The sequence below is a fragment of the Drosophila teissieri genome, chromosome 2R (assembly GCF_016746235.2).
Source record: "Drosophila teissieri strain GT53w chromosome 2R, Prin_Dtei_1.1, whole genome shotgun sequence".
Classification (NCBI taxonomy): domain Eukaryota; kingdom Metazoa; phylum Arthropoda; class Insecta; order Diptera; family Drosophilidae; genus Drosophila; species Drosophila teissieri.
In genome coordinates this window covers 5,979,277-5,997,604 of record NC_053030.1, presented here as the reverse complement: position 1 = coordinate 5,997,604, position 18,328 = coordinate 5,979,277, and the positions used below count along the sequence as shown (strand labels likewise).

Here is an 18,328-nt window from a genome sequence, read left to right as displayed (position 1 = left end):
TAAAATGGAATTTAAAGGTTAATATATATATATGATAAAAGCCATGTTACCTCATTTCTCTAATAATAAAACAAGAAATCTTGGGCCAGATTAAAAGGGAATAGGCAAAGCAATCCTTCGACAAAATGTAAAGATTTAAATAGCTTAGATCGCAACCAGACTGGTTGCGTTCCAGGCTAAATCTTTATATGTATAATAAATGTATGTACAGATCTTCGTATAACGTATGTATAATACCTACATAATACAGGATGTCAAATTTCGAATCCGCTTTTTAAGTTTTTGAAATATATATATTATAACATTTTTGCCCAAAGCCGACCCAGTCAAAATTGAACCATTGCTAATTTCAAAAACTTGTAACTTTTTATTTAAACAGTGGGAGCGTTGTTTTGTTTGTCATTACTTTTCATACACTTTTCGTCATGTCACGCTCGTATATGTACAAAAGAATACCAATGCTTAGGACGAATCTAATAATAGTTATGCACATACGTTCGTATTTATTTATATTAAAATATCTGCCAATTCTCGATTTGTACAATTCGATTTACACGTATTTGTAGAACATATAGGGGTTTAGGGATACATGATATATATATTTACAGCTAGATATTAGACGTAGTTTTAGGGATCTGCTCCTCAGCTAGGTGTTAGACATTGTTTACGGAACTCTTCACCTCCTTCCGGCTCCTCTGCTATAGGAAAGTTGTTTGTTGAAATTGATTTTACGTAGTTAGGGTTCCTCTTCGTTGATGGATGTTGCTTGGGGCGTCGTGATAGCGGTGGCTGCGTTAGAGGTGGGGTAGAGCTTGGAGGTGAGGGTCCTCTTAAGCTCCATGATGGGCTGCGAGTCCTCCTCCTCCTGGTCTCTGCTGGACGATGTTGCTGCCGCGTCAGCCATCGATGTTGCTGGCGCATTGTCCGCCTCCTCCTGCGAGGATGTGGGCGTGTCCCGCGACGAGGAGCACGAACTGGACGCCGATGTTGCGGTTGACTGATGCTGTTGCTGCTGCTGTTGGTCGTGCTGCTGCTGCTGCTGTTGTTGCTGCTGCTGCGTGACCTTGCCCATGAAGCTGCGTATCTCCTCGAAATAGGATTCTTCTGTGGGATTCTCACAGAATCTGCGAATGCAGTGCATCCTTTCGCTCACGCCCGACAACGCACTTAGGGACACCGCATCCGATTCGTGCTTCTTAAGGTGCCTGTCCAGATTGGTCTGCTGGCCAAAGCATCGCTCGCAAATCTCACACTTGAAGGGGCGCTCCTTGTTGTGGATATTCCGCACATGGCGCTGCAGATTCGAGGATATGCTAAAGGAACGTTCGCAGTATTTACATTTGTAGGGCTGCTCTCCCGTGTGCGTTCGGAGATGCCTCGTCAGGTTCGCCGATCTCGGAAAGACTTTTCCGCAAAACTTGCAGGTGTAACGATCCTTGTTGCGTTGTGGCAAGTTGGGCGTCGCATTGCCCCCGGTGGCAGCGGTTCTGGCCTTGTTTTTCCTCCGCGTTTGATAGTCCTGCAGTTGTGGATGAGGCAGGACCGGCGACAACTTCGGGTTCGGATGGGGCAGCTCCAGTTGCAACTGCTCTGTGGGCGGTGGCCAGGTGAGCTCGCATTTCTTGAGCGGATGCCGGAACGGGAAATCCGCACCCGTGGGGCTACTGGAGGCCGCCGGACTGGTCACCTTGCCCGGCAAAACCCCAGCGAACACATTGCGATACTGCAAGGGCAAATTCTTGGTCATGGCTTCTAGGAGAGTGGGATGTACGGCGGGTATCGAACACTGCGGTGGCGTTAAGGGCGGTGCGCTGGGTGGTCCACCCCCTCCCCCTCCTGCTCCCCCTCCACCGACTGCACCACCCTCTCTCAAGGCCCTCAGCATTTTGCGGCTCATATCAAAGCCCAGGTCGGCCAGCGAGGCTGCTATATGGTTGTTGTTCAGCTCCTTCTCCTTCTGCTGAGCCACGGCCAGCTCACTGGCGAACATGATCAGATTGCTGTTCTCATCCTCCATGGGTCCTTGATCCGCCAGATCCGTCTTCCTCTTGTGGGCCAGTCGCAGATCCAACGGCTGATCGAAACTGCCTCTCCGCTTGCCCTTGGCATGGTGATTTAAGGTCTGGTGTTGCGGGTGGGAGTGTTGGTGCTGCAGCCGCCCAGTTGTCGTTGCTGACGTGGTCGTCGGCGACGATGATGACGAGGATGTGGCCGCCGCCGCTGAGGAGGCCAGATCATAAGGTACGTGTGATATATACGAAGTGGGTATTAATCCTAAGGCAGGGTATACGCAGCCCTGTTTCGGGCTAGGAAGCATCTTTCTTGGTGAGTGGTCTTTCTCTCTCATAACTCTCATAAGTCGCAAACGGGCCGTAACCGAGTTTTTCCTTCGTTTTCCTGCGTTTCCCTCTTGATTGATTGATTGATTGGTGGACTGGCGTTTCGATTGAGTGCCCAGGCTGCAGGCTGCCAAGTTGTAGTTTTTAGTTTTGTGCTCGCTTTTCGCCTTTCAATGCCGACACTCAGAATAATTCTGATTCAAAATTGCATTTAATTTACAGTGATTATGTACCTGAAAGAAAAAGCAAAGGGTAACTAGTTAATAATATTATAAGACTATATTAAACAAAATACCGAGGCTTATCATTGTACGCGGCACTCTGCCTAGTGACGAAGAGCACAAAGTGCGTGAAGCGCAAAAACCAATGGTTTATTAAGCACACATAACAAATATTTTGATAAAACTTGTCAAATGGATAAATTCTAGGTAGTGTATTTATGTAGACATAAAAGTTGATTTCAAAACATTGGTGTTGAAAGTACAATCGTCACTAACTTATTTACTCCGTCTAATTAAACACTTAGTTTTAACAAGTCTTATTTCAATACTATATAGCTTTGTTTAGTTAGACCCAAAAGAGGCAAATGCTTTCACCCACTGCCGAAACTGAAATCCCAATCTTGCCAAATAAACCCAGTTCCCTGGTGCGTCACAGAGTTCGACTATTGGCAGCTGTGTAGATCGGACTATATGTTCTTTACTATCATTATGTCTAGGTAATTCCATGTACGTCATTAAGCTGCCTGGCGACATACCTAGCGATCTAATAATAGTACAGTGCCGACTGTTCGGCAACCCAAAGAACATCTTTTTGGAAAATTTTCTGGTTATTTTCTTCTCATTTTAGTGGATTCTTTTGCCGCAATGCCAAAAACTTCGGAAAGGAAGGGGACCTCCGAGATGTTTAAACAATTGTTCTATTGTCTGTTGTTTTAGGGTGGAAAAATACTTGAAAACTGACAAGAAAAAGAAGTCATGAAAATTAACAAAAACGTTAACGGTATCTAGAGTGACGATTATGTAAGACAAACAGACGGGCAGACAAACATCTAAGCACACACCTCCAAGGGGGAAGTGGAGCACGCCATGGGTAGGAAGTGGGGTACAGTGGCACCTCGTGTGGAGGTCGTTCAACATGGCCTGAAGGTGCGTGCGAGGAAGCGGAAAATGCGTGGGCTTTCAAGGAGGAGGGTGGGTTACACTGGCCGAAAACATGGATTAAGTCTAAGGATGTCAAAAGTGCAAAAAATCATATTATCAACACAATAAGTAGTCAAAATCATAATCATTTGAGAGGTTGGAATTATTTGAATTCAGTAAAAGCAAGTCATACATTTTTCACTTAATTTATGTATAGTACGCATTTTTAGCTGTGCATAAAAAACTGAAGCTCGACTCTGGGCAGATGGCACGCCAAGAATAGACCTTAAAGAGATCCCCAACTCCACAGCTCATCATGTGAACCGCAACCAAAGTTGCATATTTGCCAACTGCTGCAGCAACAGCAACTGCAACAACTGCTGCAACAGCAACAACTTTAACAGACAACTTGCATTCAGGTGGGCGCGTTGATCTATGGAGCTCTGTTCTCCTATCTAGAACAGAATTTTTCATGAGACATTTTCGTGGGTTGCTGCTGTCGTCGCTGACGTGGCTGTTGTTTTTGTTGCTTCTCTTCTTCTTCTTCGTCTTGTTGTTGTTGCAGCATTTAGCGATCGTCTGGCGACAACAAATTGACTTTTGTTGTTGCTCTTGCTGTTGCTGACTGGCTGGCCGTGTTGCCAAAAAGTTAATTAGCCGCATTTGCTGCCTTTGATTTGCTGTCTGCGGTGTTATGGAGTCGAAAATTATTGTTGCAGAATTGTAATTAGAGCTTGAGAACGCGTGGAAGATTGCAGCGTTTATAAATGCAACGATTAGGGGCTTTTTTGGTCAATTGTTTCAATATAAGAAGTAAGGTTAATGTAAGAAGTAAGGTAACTATCAACTATCGTTGATAGTTTAAATTAGAGTTTAGAAATTATTTGCTTTGTGAGTCCTTTAAACTAAGTTTTACTTTGTTAATCTAGTCGGTTATGTAATATTTGAAATTATTTTTTTTTTTTTATTTGCTGAGCTGGTAAACAAATTGTTGTTATTCAGTCGAACCGAAACGAGATCAAGCTCATTGGAGATGGCAAAATACGAAAGTTAATATCATCTTAAGTGAATGACGGTGTATTACAAAAATTACTCTCGTAAACAATACATTACTTTTTCAGCAGAGACATTATAATATCATACATGCTTAAGGATCACGATATATTTAACCTATTCAGTTGGAAACAGTATTTTTCGCTGTAGCACAAAACAACAATTCTTCTTAATGAATGAAATTCAACCTGGCCTGGCAATTAAGCCCGTGTTGCACCTGAAGCGTCAACACCTTTCATGTGACTTTGCCGGCGCCCAAATCCCAAATCCCAAACCGCTCTGCAGTGCCCAAAAGCCGCGATGTGTTTTATAATTTGTTGCAAACTCGCCAAAGCGGTTGACAATTATGGCCGACTCTTCAGCTGGACGCCACTGCATCATCATCAGCGACGCGATCATCGCGGCGATGGTCAGCTTTAAGCGGATGCCTGCGAAAGCCGGGAAGAAAATAATAAAAAAAGAAACCAATTAAAGAGTAACGAAGTTTTAGCCAAGCGACAGTGGTCGACAACAACGGGAGCAATGAAGCAAACAGTTCAAGAAACGGACGGTGAAGGTACGGATACAGATTCAGATACACAGGTACGTGCGGCTGCAGATGCACAGCTAAAAAGCCACAGATACAGATACGAATGCGAGTACCAACCAAATCCCGCAAGCGGCGTCGCATGTTGCAAAGAAAAGTGAAATCAAAGTTGTAAAACCGCGAAAAACGCAGTCAGGCAGACAGGCGATGGGGATGCTGATGGCGATGGCGATGGCGACGGCGACGATGGAAAACGGCGCTCCAGATTGGCAAAAATGTACAGCGGAGGAGATGTTGTTGCCGTTGACAATGTTGCTGGAACGGGATTGCAGTTGCAACTGCAACTGCACTGAGGAAATAGCCCAGCGCCAACATTCCTGTGGCTTAAAACGCTGCAGTGCGAGTTGCAACCACCTTGTTCTTATTTTGAATCACTTTGGAGGAGCTGTTCATGAATTCAGCTCGACACCAAATTTTACTTATCCCGCTTAAGAAAATTCAAGTCATAGCATTTTGTAGAACTGCCTTATTATCGCTGATTGAGGGCTTGCTTTTTGCTCAATCATTTATTAATTTAAGCCAAACACTGAAACGTAGTTGTGAAGCAAGAACCCTTGGACACTTGGATTTTTCCTCAGTGCTGCACTGGGACTGAAGCATAGTTATAGAGCGACAGTCGAAGGAGTAGCTCGAAATTAACTTTGTCAAATTTCAGACGAACCCCCGTCATCAGCAGCGGCACGGTGATTATTAAATGCTGGCCGCATAATTATCGTGATAATCATGACAATCAGGCGACGCAGTCGCGCTTCAGCAGCGGCAATAGCAAGAGCGAAAAGCATAATCAAGCGCAACTAAACCACAACCAAAGCCCAGACTGCGACTTGGCTAAAAGGAAAACCGAGCCAAAGCCGGCGACACAATGAAAAACGAGAGTAAAATCTCCAAAGCAAGCCGCTCACTGAAATGGAAAATTAAACCTCGTTACATCAGTCCAAGCAGCAGCAACATCGCAACATCGCAGCATCAGCAACAACTGCACACCAGCAACTTGCAGTTCGCAGTGCGACGACAACAAAAACAAATATTCGCTGGCAGGATAGCGGCTCACACACACTCGAGCACACTCTCTAACGAGGCAATGGCAACCTGATACCAAAAGCGTCACAACAAACATCCAACGACAAACAAACAAACAAGCAAACAAACAGAGAAGCAAAAAGACAGAGACACGCACGGGCAATAAAGCCAATGCGAAATGCTTCAGATAGAAGAGATTAATAAGCGAGATCATTCACGAGATCATCGCAGGCATTTATTGGTTGAGTGAATATTTTACCAATGCGAAGAATATCGAAAAATATCTCAAAGATGCTGATATGCGAACGATAAAATCAGCAAGTTAAGATAAGCCTGCGATTTTATTGCTTTAGTACATCAACACTTAATGCGCCGTTGAAAGCGCCAATGCTAGTTTTTTTATTTTTTTAAAAAGTATATGCATTTTATTTATATTTATTGAGTACAAGATGATGTTACAGTGCTAGCCACAAATTAACATCAATATATTAACATCAAGATTGGGATACGTCAAAGAAACTGACTAAACATGTAAAATAGCTACAGAGGGTGTTTTAGTGCAAATATATTTGACCACCCCTAAATATGTTAACAAAGGATTAGTGCCAGCTAAACAGTAATTATTAGGTGAAGTTGAAACATTTTAAACTGTATTCCCCAAGTGGGCCAAATTTGATGAGTCTTCCACCTGCTGGTAGTAAAATCCCCAGCAAGATCTGCTCTCTAACCCAGGCATACGTAAGTAATGGCCTGTCAGGAACAGTGGTCCTCAAACGAAAACCCCCAAGATGTCCGAGTTGCTGTGGCGAACTGTGCAACTCATCAACGAGAGCAACTTCTGCAGCAGCAACATGCAGCAGCAGCATCAGCAGCAGCCCCAGATGTTGCATTAGCTGCTATGGATGCGTTTTTGGGGAGTAAGCCGATGATGAGGACGGCGGTAATGATGATGATGCTGTGACTGTGGCTGGAGCTGGAGCTGGGACTCTAGTGCAATCTGAACCACTTTTTCCCCGCTGGACACAACAAGTGCAGCAGCAGCAACAGCAACAGCAGCAGCAGCGACAGTTGCAACAGAGAGCAAACACATCTCCAAATCACGTTGTGCTGTGGTCGTCGCCGTCCATCGTCGTCGTTACATATCTGGTTGTCTAGATTGGCTGCAACTCGTCGTCAGGTGAAATAAAAAGTGAGAGTGACATCGGAAATTGTTTCAATTTTCCAAACGAAACCAACAAACTAGCAGCTAGCTAAAAGTTGCCGCAATTGCAATTGCCATCGTCATCGCCATCGCCATCGGATAGGCAACTTGAGCAGCCAGCCGGTCGGTCGGTCGGTCGTTGGTCCGCCAAATGAATGAATGTCGAAAAGTGTATCGAAAAGCATTTTTCTACGTATGCCAGCAAGAGCTTTCCCAATGCTCCAAAAAATCGAGTGAAAAATGAAGAGGAAAACTAAAATGAAAAAAAAAACTAAAAAACTAAAACAAAAATTAAAACACAGACCAGTTAGCTGCCTCGCCGCTGGCTGACTGCATCCTGTTGTTTGTTATAGTTTGCGATGTTTTATTTCTTACTTTATCTTTATATAACTAGCACACATGCAGACGACCAACCAGTTAACTCAGCTCTGGCTAAATGCTCAGCCTAAATAATTGAGATTTTCTTCCTCTTTTTTCCCCCCATTTGATATTTTTTTAGGTGCAAAAATCAGTTTAGCTTAGCTAGTCTTGGGCAATTTTATGTCCCTCTAAGCTCGAGCCTCTCTTTCGCACCGGATCATTTGTAAATGACGGGCAAACGGACAACTGGACATACGGACATACGGACAAACTGAAGCCCATAAATTCGCGTTTTGCGGGTCTTCGGATTTTACTTTTATTGCCAGCGAGCTGGGCAAATGTTTGGAATGCATGAAATACAGCTCAATTGAATTTCAGAGGTGCCAGCTTAGAGCCCATAGATAATCAATGGTCGCACTCGGTAATTATCGGTGGCCGGGATTGATTTATAGCGATTTGCCTGGTTTAAATATTTGCCAGAGCTTAAGGCTCAGCTACTCGACTGACTCGAATGCGATAAGGCTTACATTCAATGTTCCATCTCAAGAAAGGTGATAAAAGTACATACTTTCAAAAGTGCAATGATTGTCTTTGGGATTTCCACTCCTGTGTTTGCTTAAAGCACCTTTCAAACGATTAGTTTATTATAAGGAGTAAAACAATATTAATGTATTTTTGCGAGGAATTAAATACAGTACTGCTGCTAGAAATGTGTTAAAGAAGTTGTATTTCATATTACGTTCAAAAGTTGCAATTGCGAGTGGTGGTTATAATTTTTTAAAGATCCTACACTTTCATACATAAAATAAATTTTGCCAAAATATATTGCTGAAAGCTGAGCCCCTAAAAAATTGAACTATTTGAAAGTAATCTTTTTAATGGTAGCTGTAATGGCAGCGCGTTAAGTTGTCAGTGCGCCAATTGCTTCACATAGAATGTAAACGGGACCGCCTGGAATGGTAATTCCTTGGAGCTAATGAATGCTCATTAACTAATTGAAAGTCAAGAAACAGTAAACGAAGCCAAATGTCCATCCGGATGACCAGATGTGCATCCGTATATTAGACAACCACCGCGACATCCACCCACCAAAACTACCGAGCTTCCAGCGACTGGCGGCCGAGCCAAAAGAGTGAATGGCGAAATTTTTGAAAGTGCCCATATGCCCATACGACCAGGCTAACGGACACCGGACCCAAAAACAAAAAATAAAGCACAGTACAAACACTCATCCAGGCAAGGTATTCAAATACTTAATTGAAAAAGCAGCCGCGAAATAATGCCACATTTCACGATCCCATCGAGCGAAGCGGAGGGAAGCAGTTCACAAATCAGGCTAAATAAAATTAAATAGGAGCGGGGGGAAATAAACTGCTCCATTTGATTGCCTAAACGTTTTCAACAGCTCAGCATTTTTGATGCAATTAATTAGATTTTTATTTCTTCATCCAGCCAGCTGGTAAAGTGGCTGTTTGGGTATACACATATACATATAAGTATATGTACGATATGTACGTATGTACACTTATATCCATGGGAGCAGTTTGATTTCGATTTATTACCACACACTCGAAGCGGGCCAAATGATACAATTATTTATAAAGCCACATTTGCAGACACATCCAAGCCAGTCAAGCTTGTTCTAGTTGAAAGCGATAGCCAAACTGCAACTCCTCCTCGGCCAGTTTGCTGCTAACTGTTTGCTTTTCGTTTTGTCATATAAGCTCTATTAAACCATCGAAATAGAAGCAGCAGCAGCCGCAGCCCAGGGGCCGAAGGAAGAAGCAAAAATAGAAATAAAAAAAATTGAAAAGAAACCATATCAACATTCACATCATAAGTAAACCAGTTTGCACCTGAGAGAGGAAGAAGAAAGTTGTCTTGGCCATTTTCGTGTGTTTGCACCACGCTGCCCCAAGACTATGTTTTTTTTTATAACTCTATATATATTGCAATTTATACTTATATATGTATATCTGCCGGACTCAGAGGAGCCTGCGATCTAGCGGGCGTTGGAACAATGGAGCTATGGAGCTGTGGAGCTGGGGCCAAAAAAAGGAAACCTAACTGTAACATGGCAGCCTACGAGCTCCTTTTTTTGGTTATAAGCATGAAATATTGCGCACATCCAAAGTGTCCACATGTCGGAGCGATCCGCGGCAGGCCTAATTATATTGCCGCCGATCCGATCCTATCCTATCCGATCCGACTCGACCCAAACCGAACCGCTCCGATCCAAAGCGGTCCGAGTGGGGCTTGAGCTCCAACCTATCATTGCCTGACACATGCTACCGTTCAAACACGTGCGCCGCGACACAAGACAACAAGAAGCACAAAACACCGAGCAGCAAGCAACACCAAACAACGAACAAAGCCAGCAACAGCAAAGCTGGCAACAGTCAACAACAACGACAACCAGTGGCAGGCGCAACAACAACAAAAGCAGTAGCCAGGCCAACAGAATGAAGGGGGATTCCACAGAGAATGGTCGAAGATGGAATACACTAGGTGGGTGTACTTTACACAAACACAAGGACTACAATCCTGTCCTGTTCCCCCCAAAAACTGCCTATGATGGTTTTCCCAATCTGCAGACACTGGTCTTACATAATTATCACTCGAAGTGCTGTTGCTCCGGCGGTTCCCTATTTAAGTTTTCCACATCGGTAAAGACAATCTTCAGCAGCAATCGTAATCATTATCAAAGCATCTTAATATGCATGCGGGCATCCACTTCACTCTCTCCAAGGAAGTGTATCATCAGTAGCCACGGCAGCGGCAGCAACAGCAAACAGCAATAGCCCCTCTAACAACAGTACCAATCAAAGAGCAAATACCGATCTGGCTTGGACTTAGCCGGCCTAAAGTGAAAGTGCTCCAATTGACGATGCAGCCAACGATGCTGGGGCTGAGACTGGGTGAGACTGGACCCTGGCTTCATCTGCGGATGCGGCCAAGTGCCTTGACTCCTCCTCGATTCGCAGTCGCTGCACACTTGCTGACAAGTTGTTTGTGTCCACGCTGCACCCTCCTCGACGCTACGCCGCCCAGCCGACTAACCACCCATCCATCCATCTCAACACCCAACCCCTCTCTACTTGGAACATGGAAAAACTACACTGTCAAATGGTCGTTTGAATATACCTAAATCAAGTAATAAACAGGAATTTATGACGATGAGCTTTGGCTCCAGAAGCAAGGTCACACTACACTCAAGTGTGACCAGCCTTTAATGTGATTCAAAATGTTGAAATCTTACGCTTACTTTTTACCTTTTTTAGTGTAGCTCATTCATATTGACAGCGATGTGTTTTCTCAGTGCATCGCACATTGCGGAATAATTGCCATGACTGAAAGCTTCAAGTGCGCCGCTATTAGCTCGCTGGCAATCACAATTGACGGCTCCAGTGTTGGGCAATTGCCCGAAGACCTGGGCCTCGAGATTTCTACTCGTGAGCAAAATGGGATTTCCTTCCGGTCAACAGAAAAAGTAAAACAAACCCGAACGAACAGCGATTGTTTAATCGGTGAGCGAGAGTTGAAGTGCAAGAGGCAAATAAGCTAGTTATCAATCACAAAATTGCATACATTAGGGCGCATTAAGTTGTAATGGCTGAAGAGGCCGGTGATTGGATATTAAGTGATTTGGCTTGCCTCATGGCAGAACATTCCCATTAGCATATAATTTTATTCAATAGAGGGGATTTGCTGGAATTTGCATGCGATAACTAAGATATTTCCTCGAGATGCTAACGAGTTATGGAGAGGAAGAGAGGTTATTAGATATGGAAGTATACATGGAAGTTATTAGTTTAAGAAATTTCGTAACAGTTCTTGAATTAATTGAAACTGTTACAGACTCCAATGAATTAGCTAATCTTACATATTTTAATACCTCTGCCTGTTAAAATTCCAAAGCCATTTCTGTGCAAACCCAAACCGGAAACCACATAGCTCCAGTAAACCACCAACGAATCGTTTAAAATTTGCTCAAGTTATAGCCAAGGGCGAGCTGGCAAATCAGGCCTTAATTCATTCTGCCAACTCATCATCTGCCAAAAGCTCCCTTTGGCACATGTTGGAACCACCAACTTATGACCGCAAACGAGGCACTTTCATGTCAACCCACAATTCAGATCGTGCCACACTTCAAAAGAAACAAAAAACTGAAACCGAACCACGCGAATTCTTCCGAAATTGCCCACAAACTAGCCCACTTAGGATCCGACAATGGAACCACATCTTCCATGCCTCCTATGCCAATATCTAGAGCGTAAGTCGCCGCCATCAAAGGCAAAATTCACAAAATTTACAAAGTCGAGAAGTTAGGAGCTGGCCATATCCATATAGTACACCTGCTGTCTGTGCGGAATGGGTTCCCATATATCATCGTCTGCTAAACAATATGCCAAAAGCTAAATGCGATACAATTATCAGAGGCCGAGATATACGTTTTATATTTTTTTGCCATTTTTTCTGCTCTTTTTGTCGTCTTGAAAAATGCGAATTTTCACACACATGCGATGGGCGGGGGGAGGGAATTTAAGATTCAATGCGATGTGATTACATATTATGTGCAGTTGTTGTTGTTGTTGTTGTTTTTGTCTTTGTTGTTGTTGTTGCCGCTGCTGCCTTTGTCTGCCGAGTTTTATGGTCCAAGGTTAAATGCTTTGAAAATGAAGCTGAAAAGCAAGAAAAGAGCCAAGAAAGAAGGCAGAGAGACACAAAACTTGGTGACTTTTGTCTGGGATTTTTGAGATGTGTTTTTTCCTATTTTTCTCGATGTCGGCGGGGTGGTTCATTTGATTTGCAGTGAATATTAAAGCAATTTGTGGGATTATTTCCTATTGTAATCAACGCGACGCTCTGGTTGTGTTTACTCATCATCAGCCGAACAACGTCTCCAAAATAGTTGTTATCTCACTTTGAAGCACATTTTTGTTATTTTTTTTTTTTTGGCTTTTGGTCAACTCATTTTCAAGTACAAGTTACGCTTCGCCGCAAATAATGCACTTTTGCCCTTAGGCTTGAATTTCTCGACACTCATCTGAGGGGCATGAAAATTGGCCCCATTAAAATGTTACATTTCTATGAAAATATTTCGATTCCCTACCTATTTCTTGGCATCAGAATTGGCTTCAGAAATCTCTACCACTTTACACCTTTTTCATTACCAGCACACACACTCGTTCACAATTAATTAAAGCTCTCATTGCATTCAAGGTTATCTTTGGAAGCGCTATGTTGTTCAGTTGGTTAATTTACAGCTTTAAATTAGTGTAGTTTACTTTCAAAACACTTTACTTTTGCTTTCAAAATATGCGTTGCTGTTGCTGCAAATGGGTGGGGTAATCATTAAGTTGTTTAAGTAGATTTTCTGCGCTGTTAGGGTTTGATCTCGACAAAACGCTCTGTACCTCTACCTCTACTCGTATACTTGGCTATAAACGGGGTCTAGAGAAGAGAATTAGCGCCGCCGAGTTGCAGAAGCCAGATGAGATGGTAGCTCGATAGGATCGATGATTGGCAACTGGGCTCCATCGAAAGGTGTGGCCAGGGCATTGTGATCGATCTCGAACACATTTAGAATGTGATTTAAATTGATGATCTGATCTCATCGGTGGCTCTTTTGATTTCGCGTAATAATAGGAGTCGCGTGGAGAATGGAAGTGGTGATCAAGAAATTAGGTATTTGCTGCTATGTTTAATTTAGGACTGTATTATGGGGAATAAGGGTTGTTTGGACGTTAAGACAGTAACCTACTTCTTAAAGTATTTCTTAGTTACATTGAAGATCTTTTAAATACTAAAACCTGATAAGCAGCTTATGCTAGTTACATTTTCTGAAGCCTAAAACGATTGGACTCTTAGAATTTAATTGCTTTTGGGTGTGCTTTAGATATATAAAAAGTAGATGTACACTTTATTTTGATATTTCTATCGTAGTCATTAACAATTTTATGAGTTTTTTTTCTAAACTTTGCTCGAGGTAATCATTTTCTCGACCTTTCTCTGTTCCCACAAGCTGCCTTTTAGACCAGACCAAACTCGATAGTTCACTATCTCCCCGTGTGCATATATTATAAGTACTAATAGCATATCTGGAGCTATTTAGCATTCGGCGCTTGTGTTTGTTTTTATTTTTGCCGAGGCGATCCATTTAAGCTTTGGCTGACTGTCGCTCCAATTAAAATACAACTCATCTCCTGGGCCGCATTTGCAAATTGTTGCATTGCAAATTGCGACTTACATAAGTCAGGGCGAGGCATCTATGTAAAACTCTGTTATTGAGTTGTCTACGGTCTTGGATTTGGTGCCACTCTATTACTGCACAGGAAGAAATGTATGTCCTAGATTTATTGGAAAAGGCCGCATTGCTTATTACCCATTTTATTCATTTGGCATAAATTGTTTAATTCAATCACGTAATGTATTTAAATAATATATTTAGTATTTGGAAACGTTTTTGTTCCCACAATTAAATAACAATATTTTGTAGCAACTAATTTTGTTTAGTGTGTTCCAGCTCTGTTGCTCCTTTTGCCCGATTTTCCTGGGCTTTTCATTTAATCGATTTGCGTATTTCAGGCAGCAGTAATGGCTCGACAAACTTTCATTGTCCCCGCCGCTTTTCCCCCGATTTGAATGTGGATTAAGTGTATTCCGAGCCAAGACTTTGTATTGCCTAGGGTGATTTGCTTTTCAGATTGCCCCGCTCTGCGGTTATCGAAGTCACCGTCACCATCACCGTCGTCATCGAAAAGCCGACGAAAATGGAGTTTAATTTGAGAAATACACGTAGATACGAGTATTGATAGAGAGAGAGGGCCTGAGATGACCAGAAAGAGAGGGCAGCTAAAATCAGCGCACATTCCGTTCGCAGCGAGCAAAATGTGTAACGCAATCAAAGCCATCGCTTCCGGTTTAAGGCGCAATTAACTACCTTGGATTACGCTCTTGCCAGTGGGCAACCAGCTCCTCCTCCCCTGCGATTCCCACTGCAATTGGCGGTGGGAGCTTTGTAGTGCCCGTTCGGACGGGGGACCCGATTTTCTATATATAGCGTCATGGCCATCATTTCGCAGATTATCTCTGAAGCATTTCATTTCACTCGATTTACTTCCTTTCGGGCCAGCTCGCTCTTTAATTGGCCTTTTAATGTGGTAAACAAATTTTTGACTGCCCCCGAACGATCAGGTGTCATAATTTCTCTTCGCCGCCTCAGAAAATCGGGCTGTGTGTAAATTTGTTGAAAAGTTATTCACGGTCTCTAACAATGCTCGGTTTATCGCATTTTTGTAGCTATTTTTTGGCCAGGATATGGGCTTTTACGAATAATAATACTAGCCACAAAGTTTCAACATTTTGAATACATAATGTAATAACCTAAAGTGTTTTTAATTGAATGTGTTTAATGCATAATACTTCCTTAAATCTTTTTAACGTCTTGTTCGAAACGCTATAGAATATTATTTATAGGAAATATATGAATGTCTCTCTTCGCACAATCTACATTGGACCTCGCCTTTTGAGAACTTCATTGAACTGTCGGCAGACCATCGATTCGTCACTTCTTCGCTTAACTGCGTGTTCCTCGCCTAATGATCTAATGGTCTAATAGTTTATTTCATTACTGGGGCTCTGGAACAGGGACTGGCTTCTATCAACCTGTCTGGCTTTTTGGCCACTCACTAACCTCCAAACGTTTAATTAATGATCTCTTGTTTCTGTTTCGGGCTCTTCTTTTACGCCCATCTGCCACCGCACTCCCAAAAACCAAAAAGAGTCTGTATTCAACCGACCGACCATCGACTTCTATTTAAAATTAAATTAACCTGCTTAATTTGCCCCCACCCCTCGTTACTCCTCCTCTGCACTGGACGCGCCCAAAACATTCACTCCAAAACACGGGGCGAAAAAAATCGAAAGGCGCTACTAATCGCCCCAATGCCTACGGATTCAATGTATCTGCATCTGGCGGATACATGCGGCCGATTTCCGTGCATTTAACGCATAAACGCTTTTTGGACACTTTTATGCCGTTCGGGGATTATCATTATCGCCGCTGTTACCCTTTCGCCCTTCACCATTTCGATTCGATTTTGATCGCTCAATTAGCGTAAAAGTAACATGTCAAACCTATTAATCACTTTCGAAAATAAAGCACAACACTCTTCTTTGGCTAAAGACACAATCGAATTTATAGAAAATACATTCCATGCTCGCTCGGTGGGCCAATAGTGCGTGAATCTAGGCGTAGCCAAAAGGGAAAAATTATATAATTTATGTTTTCTTTTGATTGCCAAATTAAAAAGTGTATCTGTGTCTGTGTCTGTGGCTGTGCGCGGACAACTCTATTTCGCTCGCCTCGTCTTTTTGGCCTGGCTAAATCTTAATGCCGCCCCACGAAATAGCTGCGTCATTACTCGAACTTCAATTTCATTCATTCATCAATTACAATACAAGAAAAATACAGTTTCGAGCGGTGGAAGCCTTGAATCTTTCGAATACGTGTCTGCGGATCGAGGCAGAAAGATACAAAAACTAAAATTCATCTATCAACTTTTTGTTGGTGGTAAATGTTACTCAGTTGACATTAAGTCTAATATTTGTTGATCCTGTGATGGTGCTTATTGTAATCAATTAAATTAAGCCATAGTGGTTCATTAGAGTTTAAAAATTCATTTACTAAGCGTAATGGTAGGAAGGTTTCTTGGACTCTGCATATTTTAAGATATTAATATACTGTTTGTAGGCTAATGGAATCAAAAAAAAGCCCCTTTCTTATTAATTATATAAAAACCCCCTGAAAAAGGTATTTTTGCTATTTTGCTTTTTTCACTCCAGCATTAATTTCTATTCTTTGTATTCAATTTTCATTCGACCTCTTTCCATATATTTGTTTCCATATCAAAAGCCATATCTTTCAACTTACATGCCTGATATTGCAGATCGCTTTGGTAGCATCAATTTGCCAGCCTCTTCTAGTTTACTAAGCAGCTTTTGCTCTAATTGCACAACTGGTTGTCGTGGCTGCGATGGTCGGTGTTGGTATAAAATCCGCACGGATATCCGTTGGCCGCTGGCAGGAAGAAATCACCATTTGAGCACCGTTTGGCTATTGCAGCGTATTTTTCTCTCTCGGCCTTACGGATGTTGATAACTCGTCTGGCATTGGCTGCTATACAAATTCGATCTTCTTGTGATTATAGTTGTTGCTTCAGCTGGTTTTTCTTTTTGTTGTTGTGGTTGTTGTTGTAGTAGTACAGCGTAAGTCATCCTGTGATCGGGCCAAGATATAAGACATAAGATATATTGCATATATCTAGCTTTGATATCCGATGACGCGTGGGAATTTCAGTTTAGTTTTTAGCTTTAGTTTGTAAAGGAATGTTTTTAGGATTGCGGGCTTGAAATGTAATCAACGATTTGATTTCAGAAAATAGCTTTGTACAATTCCTTATAAATATTGTCTAGCTGGCAATATTTTTAATCAATAAAATGTAGTTAACGATAAATGATGTTGATTGATGTTGCTTTTAATAAATTATTGTATTTACTCTTTTAGATTTATGGTAATTAGGAGCTTTAGTTGTACATATATACGAGGGAATTAGCCACTTTGAGATATAGGTATATTTTACTGATCTTTTTACACTTTTTACAATCACTCGCGCTGCTCAGCTTGGTCTGATTTATGATTCAAGTTGCTTACACATACTTTTTATTATATTTCTCCATTTAATTCTTTTTAATTGGCGAGCTGTTCTCCCCGGAGTTGACATCGATCCCCGGCCAAGCCGCTTCGATCCAATCTGTCCGCACTTCCCAGTCGTTTCAGTTTCCTCTCGACGATCGCTCAGCCCGGCTATAATCTTTTCAATTTTATAATTTCATTATGGATTGTCTGTTTAATGTCTGCCCATAATCATCAGCCAGTACACATGCCTCGATGGCATTTGTTGTTGATTTCCGTGCAGCTCGGCTTGGATCACTTTGCATCTACGCGCTGTCACAATTTGCATTAATTGGATCTAAGCGAGTAGTTATCATTGATTTAGCACCGATCTCTGGTATATATAGGCCATAGATATGCATCTCTCTGTGTAAGTGTTTTAATATCACATCATCTACTGGGCGTAGTCCATGAAATTCCTTAGCAATTTGTGATTTGATTTGTGAGAGCATAAATTGTACGTTTTATTCGAGATATACAGCAAAGTTGTATAGATTTATTGTCTATAGGAAGATTCAAGATTGGAGATAGTTTCTTTTTGTTTTAGTCTAGGATGAAAGTGACACAGTTAGGAATTTGCATTTATACTTTTAATTTACACATAATATATATTTTATTTGTAGGATGTATCCTTAGCGATCCTATCTTCACTTCACTGTAAACGGTAACGCTTCATTTTGAATGTTTAACCGTTATCATCGATCGCATGGCGTTACGTCTCGAGCGCTTTACGTAGTGGATCTCTTCTGTTCAGCGTTACGTGCTGCTGTTTTTCCGACAAAAGCGACAACACGACCAATAGCTTTGAGACCGTCTCACGGACTGATGATAGACCCAGTCGCAGCCGCAGCTTCAGTTTTCGATTTCCTAATAACGAAAAGCTAAGAAAAG

The 18,328-nt window shown here is 42.1% G+C and overlaps 1 protein-coding gene across 1 annotated transcript; it reads right to left on the bottom strand.

The window, feature by feature from the left end:
- Window positions 1–475: 475 nt before the first annotated feature.
- Window positions 476–18,130, bottom strand: LOC122612723 (histone-lysine N-methyltransferase MECOM). The gene is made up of 2 exons (XM_043786508.1): window positions 16,637–18,130; window positions 476–2,572 (listed from the first exon to the last, which is right to left on the bottom strand). The coding sequence occupies exon 2, from the start codon at window positions 2,354–2,356 to the stop codon at window positions 737–739; it is 1,620 nt and encodes a 539-aa protein (XP_043642443.1). The 5' UTR covers window positions 2,357–2,572; window positions 16,637–18,130; the 3' UTR covers window positions 476–736.
- Between the last annotated feature and the right edge of the window lie 198 nt (window positions 18,131–18,328).